Raw genomic sequence first — 12,818 nt, 5'->3', positions numbered from 1 at the left:
TGAAAAGCAGGTATTTATCTTAATCTTAGGCAGGAATAAAACACTCCTTAAGAATTCACACAAAGTACTTGGTTCTGTTCTCTGGTTGTTATAGGCGCTATACTTTTATATATTTTTTCTATTTATGTATATATATAAACTGTCTGTTTTTCATTCAGCATCTGACTTATATACACATGTTCATCCTGTTTAAATACTTCAAAGAAGCGGAAGAATTATGTTGAGCAAATATATTCAGTAACTAGTAAATGAGAAAATATTTTACTTGTAGAATGTGAAAACGTAGATTGTATAGGTGCATGTTTTGAAACCTCAAAACACTGGGTAAAACACTGGGTTTGTCTGTATAGACTCAATAGTAAAATTTTTTCTAGCTGTTTTAATTTGAGAATCTTTCTTCCTTTGGTTAGCCAGTGTCAGGTGATGTTCATGGAAGAAGCCCTTCACACTTCAGATGGTGACAAAAAAGAACAGGCAGCTTAATGCTACCAAACTAGGGGTGTGTCAGATCTCTCTCAAGAATGATAAACTCAATGGAGTTGTCTATTTTTAACCTCCTGTTCTTTCCTTTTGGCAGACTAATCAGTGTTAGCTGAGCTGTTTCACTGAATGAATCCAAGCAACTCTGTTGCTTTCTGAAATGAACAGCAGACCCTGCAAGAGCATTTCAAGTCTGTTTTAATATATGAAGTCCCATTTTGAAACGCCATGTCAAATGAAGTCAGTTCGGAGCAGAAGCTTTCTACAACAACAGTCAGTTCAGTTGCTGTTCAGGCCGGGGATGCCAGTATTGTTATAGCTGTACTTAAGGTAAGGCAGCAACTGCTAGCATGTCTGTTCTTGGCTTTCTGCTACTCAGTGATTACTACTTCTTTTAAATGCTCTGTGCAAATGAAGAGTTAGCATAAAATGATAAGGCAAGGTCATTTAATCAGTTAATAGAACTTCCTTGGAAGTTAACACTTGTTTCTGTTCACAATTTCTGTTTGTGGTGTTTTGTTTTGTTTTTTTAAATAGAATAAATAATTTGGTCAAAATATATAGGCTCTTAGAGACAAGGAATTCCTCTTACTCTGTTTAAAAAGTAAGAGATAAATGCAGAGTGCCATGAAAATTTGTTGATAAGCACTATGTTACCTTTAATTGTAGTTGAGACTCAGTAACTCAAGAGTTATTTTTAAACTATACTCAGCAATAATTTTACATAATAAGTAGTCTACCAACTCTGTAAATGCAGATTGTGTGTCTTTTTTTTTTGAAGTATTTGCTGATAAACCTGATAATGAGTGGTTATTTTTGAAAGCTGTGAATTCATATTCCCATGTGTTTCAGTAGAAGCCCTTGTGTGTATATAGTTGTGCTTATAAGCACCTAAAGGCCTGTTCTGTGAGCTGGAATCTGCACCTACAGCTTGCACAAATTTTGGCATGGGGAGTAAAGCTGGATGCCTAAGTACTGAATCCCAGTTGGAATTTATTGGCAGTTTGACTCCTCATTCTACAAGCAGCTTGGAAAACACACTAGCCTCAGCCACTAGAGTTTGTCTGTAATGCAGAATAAGGTGATAATGATTTGGGCTGTCACTGAATTAGGGTGATTATTCAGGATGGGGTTACCTCAGTTATGCCGGTGGGAAGATTCTCTCCTGTCAGTTCTCACACTTCCTGGGAGACTGCCTGCTGCCACAGGGGAGTAATTTTGTTGAAGGAGGCTTAAGTTTAGGGTGAAGACGTTTATTTTTCCCCTGTGTGCTGGAACCATGCTAACCTCCAGTGACATCACTGCTTTGTTTGTTATCACCATTCTCTCTGAGTTATACTTCTCAGACTGTAGCAGTTCTGCAACACAGTGAGGAAAGAATTAGCTATGCTTTGGGTTGCTGTCAAGCTTCCTTTCTTTGTGTATCCTCCAGGATGCAATGGGAGATTTCTGTTTGGGTTCCTATTCCAAAGGTTATTAAGTGTCCATGCTGCTAGTAATGCAATCTCTCTATGTATGTATTCAGTATACAGGTATGTTGGATCTGTGTGGTAGAAGTAAGATTTGGGGTTATGGTTTTTGCACCTGCTGTAATACGTTTGTACCTTCCGCCCACCCCTCTGCCCACCAAGTTTCCTTACCTACCTATGCAACCTTCAGCTGAAAGGGGAGATGAATTGGAGAAACATTTTTGGCTCATTTTGATAATCTTACTCTTCACAGGCAAAACCGAAATCACAGTAGCTATTGGATAAGACTAGAGTCTGTGATTTTGATACCTGCTTCAAATGAAGTGAAATTTATAATGTATCCTCTGTGTCTTCATTCTGCAATTGAATACATGTTTATGGGTCCCTGTGCTCATATGACCATGGAAAGTATGTATGACCTGAGAGTCTGTGTGAGTAAATAAATGAAGGAAAGCTTGTGTTTTCTGAAGGCTGTACTTGTTTACTTATTACAGTGTGGAAAATGGGTGAAGCTTCAGCTGGCTGAATCAACACCAAATTTATTAGAAATTGGCAGCAATCAAGATGAGACTAGAAAACTACTGCAAGATCATGAATTCCTCCTAGCTAAACTTAAGGTAAGATGCGATAAGACAACACAAAAATACAACTAGTCATTATAGTTCAGGTAAACAGTTGACATAGCTGTCTGGGTGTCCTGTTGCAATGTGGTTGTTAGGTTAAACGCCACACAGGAAAAAACCATGTTCAGCATTTGTCAGTGTAACAGATCAAAGTTGGGCCTCTGCACTGGAAAAATATGCTCAGTGTTAATTACTATTTTCTGACAACAGCAGTAAAGATGCACTGTTTTTTCCACTTTATACATTACTGTCAAGCCAAGTGAAAAATTCCTATAGCCCTCAGTAACTGCTAAATATAATGTCAATCTTTTTTTTTTATTTTCCAATGTTATGAAAAGTTTGATTAGATTATAACAGCTGTAAACACAAGCAAGCTCTTTGTAAGTGTGAAGTAGATATTTCAGGCACATTTTTGCTGAATATTAATTGATGTAAGTTATGGTAAGAATGATATTGTAACATTAAATTTTGCTTGTCTTGAGCTAGGAATGTTCTAGCTAAGTAACAGACCTAAAATCAAATTTTAGCATTCTTGAGAGCAGATTATAACAACAGTAGCATCTGCACAAAGAGTGACATGCTTGCATGAAAAAGTTGAATTATTTTAAATGTGGATGTTTGACACTGAGAAGAGTCTAAAGGCACCTAAGAAGAAAACTTGTTTTCATGTTTTGATAGGGTAGATTGACTTTATATCTGTAGAGAAATAAATTCCTCTAAAATCTTGGAGCTGTGCACAGCAATTTATCTTAATAGATTCCATCTATTTTAATTTTTTTGAGATTACATAAAACTCAGATCTGAAAGAGCAAACATGATCTGGATAAGATCAAGTGCACTCGATTTAATCCTAGTGATTATGTGCTTCCCCAGTCATTATAACTCTCAAACGTGAGGTAATTTAATACCATATATAGAGAATGTAATCTAATATGGTGCATAGTGTGGATTTTGAATAATATGAAGAATAGCATTACAAAAATAAAAACAAACACAAACAACAAAAAAAACCCCACAGAAAACAGAGACGGTCGCTCTGCTATATTCACTTATGCAAGTGCCTCATCTTTATTGCCATCAGTGCTACACTCAGACATTCTTGGAACAAGCTGCTGTATCCTGTTTGAACAAATCAGAATTAGCCGAGTTCTTACACACTGACAACAGGAATAAGATGAGTTTTGTCTCCTAATTGTTCAAAAATAAATTTTAAAGAGTGGAAAAAGAAAACATAACAATTCCAATCTTTAAAAGAAAAACAAAGGTTCAAGTAACATTTTACCATCAAGTCAAACCTTAGTGTTACACATTTATACTAAATGTTGTTTGCTAAGGGGAAGAAAATAATATAAATATTGTTCTAAGAGAGACCTTGTAGGTGTTACTGGAAACTTGTGAGGACATGGACAAGGACAGTAAAACAATAAAGTCCTCTCCATAGACTACAGCTTGAAATCATTGTATTAAAGAAAACATAAAGAAAAAAAAAATGCGGTGATTGATGAAATCTCTAGATGCATCCCCAAGCTGCTATTCAATTTTTGTTTTAAAATTAAGTTTTGGGTATGTTTATTTTCATTAGAAATTACTTTAATAGTGAAAAGATTAAATAATCCAAAAACATTTCATGCTCTCTGATGCTCATGCAAATGTTTGACTTTCTATTCCTATTAGTATAGATGTGTGGAACCTTACATTTGTTTATCATTTAGCAGCATTTACCTTGTTTTCTGCTCAAAATAAATAGTAAAATAATAAAATAATCACAAATATTATAGCTAATACTGATGAAAATGATAAAATTTTTCACTCCTATTTGTGAGACCTTGTGACTGATTGCTTGAATCCAGATGACTGATCCTTATTTGGATCCCCAAAGCTTAAGAGATTATATCAGATCAGAAAATTTATTATGCTTAAACTGTTAAAGAATGTTTGTCATCCAAATATATAGGGAACAAATACTCATTCTTTCATGTTTTATACCTGCAGTCCTTGCAAAATTCAGCATTGATTAATGAACATTCTATAAAAGGATTAAGTTCAAAATGGCTATTTTTTCCTCAATAATTTAAAAGCTGCAATAATACAGAACTGCAATGTCATTATAATTTGTACTGACTGCATTTTTCAGACATGACCCTTTCTGTCTTATAGTAAGCTGTTAACACTTGTCAGTAATTATTCAGTCTTAAGTTACTAAATCCACTCATCAAAAGTTTTTACGAGAATGATTCTCAGTCTTTGAAGTATTGATTACAGTAATTTTTTCCACTTAGCATTTGTTCATGAATTATGCATTAGAGATGTGAAGATGGATGAAGAGGTAGTAATGTTTCAGTCTTCAACAGTTATGGACATAAAGATTTATATTACTTATGATGGGATAAAAAAAATTTAGAAATGTGGGCAGGAGAGGGGTTGAAATGATGGCACAAAATTACAGTTGTTTTGATGGTGTCCAGTATACGCAAATCTATTTGCTCTTTTACCCTTAGTGAGCAAGTTAATTTTGTAAATTTTAACAATAACTAATTATAAAAATACAGGAACATTCTCCCAGCTGCAGTCCTATCCAGTGCAGTTTTTAACTCTTCCATATAGGCTACGAGTTTTATTTTTCATTGACTATCTTGTTCCAACCGACTCTATCAATGACAGTCTGTGACAGCTTATAACATATTTATTTTTTCTCTTAATTAGATCTTGGCATTTGAAATGCATTATAAATAGTCTAAAACAAGGTAAAGATTAAGCTGAAGTCTTGTGCTCAAGTTGTCCAGTTATGTGGCAACATTGTGATAATTTATCTCAGGTTTACATCTCTTCTTAAAACATTTATATGCAACTGTAGTAATGCTAATAGGGCATATAGCAAACCAGAAATGTTTTGTTAGAACAGCATACTTTAAAAATGAAGGCTTCCATAAAATAAATTATGAATATCCATCAAAAAAGATCTTTTAATTTAAAATAGTGTATTTAAGACACTTAATATTTATATTGATGATGATCTGAATTACTTCAATGATTGAACATGTATGAACTTGAAAAGTTGCTAAATGCCATATTAGCTTTTTTTTTATCAGTCTGTAACTTTTCAAAGTAAGAAGACGAGAAAGTTACATTATAGCAAGAGGGAAAAAAGATGGGTTTTTTTCTACTGTGCTTCAATAAAAAGAAGGGAGGATGGAATCCTTATGTTTTTTAATTTTAAAGCTAGAAATGGTTTACAAGTAGAAAACAGTATAATTAAGAATTTCTCCACTTGGATCCCCAGGAAATGGATATAATTTTGTATATTGTAGAATTTTTCAGTCACTTGAATTTGAAGTACAACAGTGAGGCAGCTTTGAATTGTTTTCCTATTTCTCTTTTATTGTTGTGTTAAAAAATGCAAAATAAATGATGTTTCCTGACAGATACCAATACTGGATACACATATGCTTAACTTTGCTGATTAGTTCAATCCAATTCAAAGTTAAACATCTGTGTAGGACAGGCAAAAATTCCTGAACCAGCAATGATTTGAATGTGAACCTAGTCCTGCTTAAGGGAAGAGTTAGATGATTAATATAAAACACGTTTGGTATCAGTGATGAAGAACCTGTGGACTTTTAGGAGATAATTTATGGAGTAGCTGACCATGCTGGCATTATCCCATGCTATTTTGTAAACTCATTCTGGGTCTTGATCATCCTTTCGCTTTTTAGCTTCATTATTCTCATCCCAGTATTGTATTGTAAGTTATAATCAAAATATTCAGGCCAAATTCTTTCATCAGCTTCATACATTGAGGATTCACAGGTGTAAGGAAGGACAAAATCTGGCACAGTGACCAGTGATCAGTTCATAGTACTTCTGATGCTAGAGGAAAAGGAATGTAATCCAGCTCACTATTCCAGGGAATTGTTTTTGACTTAGCAATGTCAACAGGAGTTAAAAAAACCTGAACAACCAGTTTGACACTCAATAAGGCAGATGGTACTTTAAAGGATAATAGGAACAGACCTGTCAAATGAGAAAGTAATTTTTTAGAACATTTCTTTACTGCTTTTCATGTTCGGAATTATTGTGATAAAAACTGGTGTGTGTACTTTAGGGCATTAGGAAAAAACATATCCAAAATAGTTTCCTTTGACAGAATGTACTCTATCATACTCATTACTGATTTAAATTTGTTCCATTGAATTGGGGAATTGGGAACACCCTACTATTTTAATAAAAAGCAGAGTACAATTTTTGAAAATGTCCCCATTTCAAATGTTTATGGATTAGGAAACAGACATGTTACTGTTAATAGAATTGAAAGAATAAAAGCTCAACAGGAAATGGTGAAACTGAGACTAAATAAAAACCCATGTACATGATGTTTACAACATCTAGTTAAAATTCCTTTCAGTGCTCTTGAAATTTCATTTTTATGTGTAATATTCATGTCCTTTATAGCAGAAATTATTCTATTCGTTTTTGTTGAATTGTCATATTGACTACCAGTGGCCCAGAAGATTAACAAAACTTGTTTAGCAATGGTGGTTTAAGAGGTAAACTAGAGTTCTGTTTCCTAATTTTGTCCAATGATGCCTAATTGATCAGGAAAATTTCTATATTCTTGTCATCTGTTCTAGGCAAACTTATGGATCTGTTTTCCTTTAGACATAAATTTGGTATTTGTAAGTGTTAAAGAATTACATATTTTTTTACAATTAATTAATTGGACAGGTCTAGATGCTGCCAACATTTATATGTATTCACATACATATATACATATATATATACACATATATACATATATATTTAGATGACCTCTAAAGGTCCCTTCCAACCCAAAGCATTCTATGATTCTATGATTGTTGCAGGTTCCATGATCTGAAATAAAACATTTCTCCTGAACACAGTTAAGCATTAAACATAAATGTTTTCAGGTTTGGAATCATAACCCTTTCTCTTTGTGATTTGACCCTTCAGTAGTCTCAGCTAGTATGTTCCGATTCTAAACTAATATATTCTGGTTTTGTTTTGTTAAATTGGATCCTATCAGCAGTAACAGTTTTGTTGAAAACATCAACTTTGTGATTTCATGCAGGTCTCCTTCCCAACGTTTGCCTCACCCTTGTTTAGATGACCTTCAGCAGGTTTATATGTTCTGGAAATGTAAATATATGTATATATATGTTTTGATGTGTCATTCTTTACAATTTAAAAAAGAAAATGTGAGAAGAATCAAAACCAGAAAAACTTGAGACAAAAAGCTTCCAGGAGGTAAAATGATATTGATTGCAATGTGCATACCCATTTGTCTGCCTTTCTTCTGTTCTCCATAATTCAGTCGCTATCAACAGAAGCCATACCTGGAGATAACATGCTGTTTAGTGTTTGAATCTCCCAATATTAATGCTTTCTGGATCATTTCTTAAAAAAAAGACTCGGGGGGTGGGGGTAGGGTGGGGTGGGGTGTTGCCTTGCTTTTGGCTATGACAATTTTAAAATCCTCACTAAGACAAACAGCAGCATTCTTGGTTTGCTTCCAAAGTTCTGGTTTTTATCGTGAAAGAGACTGTGGCAGAACTGCTACAAAACAGAAATAAATCTAGCCTATAAACTTAAGTTTAAAACCAACACTGTTATTAATTTGGCTCATGAACCTGAAGATTGCTCCTAATTATTTTATTTACTTCAAATCACAGAGCATAAATAGAAAAATAGTAATTTATATGCTAATATTCAAGAGCAACAAATCAGAAAATTACATTCTTCAAAAAGCAGTAATATAATATGCTCATTTTTTGCACTTGATATCTTTTAAATAATCCTTTCAGTTATCTCAAGCAAAAATATTTTCATATTGCTTATTTTTCAGTAAATTTGTTGTGGAAGAAATTGTTTGTTAATATCTTGTGAATTATTTACAATTTGTACAATTAGCAGCAAAGTTCAGCTGCATTTTCATCATAAAGCAGAGCTGATTTTTGCAAGTGATTTAAGAAAAAGAAGGGAAAAAGGAAGATTTAATATACATTTTTTTCAGTGCTAGTTCAGCTCACTCACCAGTTTCAATATTTGCATAAACAAAAGTCCTACCTGTTTTTCAGGAAATAACAGACAGAAATAGATGGAAAAAGGAACAAAAGGCAGAGAGTTTTTCACAGTTCTCTCCTTCCACAGCAATCCAATATCCAGTTCTGATGAGAATATTGCTCTTTGGGAGCAATCTGATCATGAACTTCATGAAATGGTGAATCTGAAATGAACCTGATCATGAAAGGAAGAGGGTCAGGAGGAAGCAGATGAACTTCAGTAGTATAATAACAGAAATACTGTAAAGTTCAACATTCCAAATATAAGGTTGTGCAGTTAAACTGAATAGCAAGAATTTCTGTTGCAGCCTTAAGTTTACTACTTGATTGTGGAACAGCTATTAACCACCATGGCTGTGGAAACAGTCTAGGATCTGATACCTGCAACTATTCTGAAGAGAACTGGGAAGTGTAAGTGGAAATTTAGGATTCTGGTCATCTATACTGAAAAAAGCCAACATCAAACTGAAGGGAGGTCCCTAGCTGGATTATCAAAGGGAAGAGTATTATCTTATTTCTTAGAGTGGACTAAGAAAATGTTTTGTTTGGCTTAGTAGAAAACCTGAGATTCTCATAAATACATTGCATGGGTAAACACCACAGGAGAGCAACTATTTTTTTAAGTTGAAGGCCACTGCTGGCATAGGAATATATATAGCACATGGTGATCATTAAAAGAGGTAGGCTGGAAAAGGTTCCTAACTGTCAAAGCAATGTCCCAAATAGATTTTCAATGGGAATAAAAGGGGCAAAAATCCTAAGTGATTTTGACTATCGGTATTTGTGAAAAGGACTGTCTGAAATTATTGTTTCTAAGACCCAGGGGCCTGAACTTGATGACCCAGGTGCTGTATAATCTTAATAGAGGACAAAAATTCATGGATCTTTGTTTTATTGAAGTTTTTCACTTCTGAGATCTTGCTAATTTAAATCTCTGTTTTCATGTTGACATAAACTACTGAAGATTGTGAATTTTAGTTATAAATTAGATTGATTCAAGAGCTGCTGCCTGTCTAAGAAGAAATATTGGATAATATTTCAGAGGGAAAAGCATATTTTATGATGACTGCATTCAGGAAGCAAAAGGTGTAAAAACTTTAGTGACATGAAATTTTTGGGTTTTTGAGATGCAAATCAGTAAAGAAGTTCAGGAAGAGTGAAATAAATTCTACCTATGAAATTATGACTGTACCTAAAATATATGCATTTTTCAGTTTTAAAATAATTTGAGAATTTTTAAACACGAACAGGGATATGTTCTTTTTGTAATGGGACTGGTAGAATTAAGTTTTGCAGATGTCTGCCACCCCTGAAAATTAAGAGTGAAAGTGCAGAATTTGACCTATTTTTAATTTACATATTTTCATATAATATTCTTTGTTTCAGTCCCATGCTATGCTAATTATAATTCTGTGGTATGCTGATTTTAGCATTTAGCATATAACTAATTTTAGCTAGGCCTGGAGTATAAAATTATAGTAACTGTACCAAAATACAGTGGCTCCAGTGTTCCTTAGTACTGCTGTAACTAAACAAATATGTAAACAGTACACTAAATTATATATATTCTTAATCATGGCTACATTTCTTACTGCGGTAAAAACTATCAAGACTGCAAACACAAGCACTCAGAACCTTAGAAGGGACAATTTTAATTCTGTGCTCCCTCAGTCCACAGGGTCTTCCAGCCTCTGAAGCCTCTTGCTGCAGACTGTGTGCACTACAGGTCCTCAGCAAAACTTGTGCCTTGTAATGATGTATTCTTCCTTCCTTTTATTTTTAGAAATGATCAATTTTTATGTTTTAGTTGAAACTTTCCAGAAAAATCCAGCATGGCACAGACCCTGTTACATGAAGTTTCATTCTGCTTTGGCAAATTCACAAGAAACAGAATCTTATAATGAAAGAGGAGAATAATTTTAAGCATTGCAGTCTGCATTAGGATTCTATGAATTAATGCTAAAATATCATGGCTTTGAATTTTTCCTTCAAGCAAACATACCGACACCACCTGAAGGGTTCTATAGAGCTGTATTTTATTGTAACTTTATTGCACTTGCAAGTCAGCCTTTCTCGAAACCCTGTCCTCATATCTTGTCTTTTCCTTTAGTTTTGTCCTGACGTTAGCAGCTCCATGTGGCTTTTTGGGTTTCAACAAACTGTATGCTATCGCCTTTAGGCCTCTAGGAAGTTAAAGTTCTATCTGTATCTAGCCCTTATTTTCCTAAGGAGTTTGCCAGTCTCTGACAGTGCGTCAAGCTCCCTGATCACTCGGTATCTTCCTCTGTCTGCTTTGCATCCCTGAAGCTTTCTGAACACACAGTAAGACTGTACTTAAATGTCTACTCTAGAAGGCCAAATCTTGTTTCCCGCCAGAGACGGAGGGATGCTCCATGTACAACAATCAGGAAAGGCAAAAGACAATTTTCCCCTCTCTTTCCATGCTCTTTTAACCAAGCATAAAGTACCCAAATAATGGGCTGTGAACAAATGAATACAAAAGCTATGCTATCCATCACAGCTTACATAAAAAGATGTTTCTAGACCTTCAGCTATTCGCATTCTGTCTTTGCTACAATACCAGACCCAAATGTGCCCTGACAATGAGTGGGGGGAGAGTTGTGTGGCTGCATGGCTGCTGCATTACCAGACAGTGAGCACGCATGCAACAGGCCTGGGATTGTATCCCTGTTAGTGTCCTCTCACTAAATCTTAACCAGAATATCGTTCCCCTTAAGCTACCAGTGTTCTTTTTTTACTATAGTGAATACAGTGGTGTGGAAGTGGAAAAGAAAAATAGTATCTCATGTAGAAATTGAAATTGGCCTGTAGTTTTTAAAATGATGCTTTTCTGACTTGGTTTTATTGAGACCAACAGAAGTTGCCTGTTTGTACAAACTCCTTTTTGACTACATGCTAGGCATTCTTTATATTGCCAAGCTTCATGCCAGCTCCTCAGAGCCCGAAGAGAAATGTACCATTCTATTCTTTTGTGTTCACAGGGAGTGAAAGTTTATTAAAAGAAACAAATAGCATATAAAGTGAAAAGTACTCTGGATGTGTTCCTATCATGTAATTGTTAATTTGAGAAATCACAGCACCACATACTCGGAGCTGGGTGAGCTGAATGTGTTTCTTTTCTTTCCATTCAAATTGGAAAAATAAACCAAACACAAACCCAGACTTTTCCAGGAAACAATATCCTTCCAAATTTGTTTCTGCTCTATTGAAACAATAAATACTTTTTTTTTTATTATGTGTTTATTGAGAAATCGTGCCAAAACAGAAAACAGAAAACATCTGATTCCAAAAACTGAATGAAATAAAGTTAGGGTTTTACTGGAAAGCTCTATTAAGTTAATTCAGTTAAAAAACCCCCAACCAACCAACCAACCAAAAAAAACCCAGCCAAAAGAAACCTCATCAAAATTCAGGTTTCTGGGAAATATTTTGCTTTCCATGACTCATCATTTTTTTGATGGAAATACACTTTTTTCCTCTTCCTAAATTTGTTTCTAGGACAAGAGACACAAGTTGGGAAAAAGGAAATTCCAATTAGGTATTAGGGGGAAAAAGTTTGATCATGAAGGTGGTTAAATTCTGGAACAGATTGCCCAGAGAAGTTATGGAATTTCCATTGTTGGAGATGTTCAAGACTTCATGGGATAAGTCTTTGAGTAACTTGAGAAAGGGGTTGGACAGGTGACTTGCAGAGTCCCTACCAACCTAAATTATTCTATGATTCTGTGTTGCTAAAAAGTTCATATTTCAAAGATGAAAAGTATAAAACCAGTAATACCAGTCTACTCAATTTAAAAATAAACTATTCCCATATGTAGTATATAGGAACTAAAATAGTTGAGGATAAATATTTGAAAAGCTCACAGTAACTAATGGCTTTGACAGCTGTGGAAAGCATGATTTCGAACTTACGGCAATAAAACTTTAATATCACTCTGAAGACCCTCTTATGTATTTGAACTCGTCCTCAATAAAGTAAAGTTTCCTGTAAAATATTTCTTTTTTTTTTTTTTACTAGTCTGTCTTCTCAAAATGCAACTGTGTTCTGTTGCTGGGGTAACAGACAAAATGAAAACTGTTTTGATACTATATTAGGTTTTTGTAGTATTACAGGAGCTATTATTTAAAAAAAAAACCCACAGCTGTTT

The 12,818-nt window shown here is 34.4% G+C and overlaps 1 protein-coding gene across 2 annotated transcripts in view; it reads left to right on the top strand.

Annotated features, from left to right (window-relative positions):
- Positions 1 to 708: 708 nt before the first annotated feature.
- Positions 709 to 12,818, top strand: part of CCDC141 (coiled-coil domain containing 141) — a 98,825-nt gene continuing 86,715 nt past the window's right edge. For both annotated transcript variants that reach the window (XM_075710384.1, XM_075710385.1), the window contains exons 1-2: positions 709 to 810; positions 2,444 to 2,566. In XM_075710384.1, the coding sequence (XP_075566499.1) occupies positions 709 to 810; positions 2,444 to 2,566 (225 nt within the window). The remainder of the gene's footprint in view (positions 811 to 2,443; positions 2,567 to 12,818) is intronic.

Source organism: Pelecanus crispus, chromosome 5, assembly GCF_030463565.1.
Source record: "Pelecanus crispus isolate bPelCri1 chromosome 5, bPelCri1.pri, whole genome shotgun sequence".
NCBI lineage: Eukaryota > Metazoa > Chordata > Aves > Pelecaniformes > Pelecanidae > Pelecanus > Pelecanus crispus.
The sequence above is the reverse complement of the archived record's forward strand: the minus strand, read 5'-3'. Positions and strand labels throughout refer to the sequence as shown.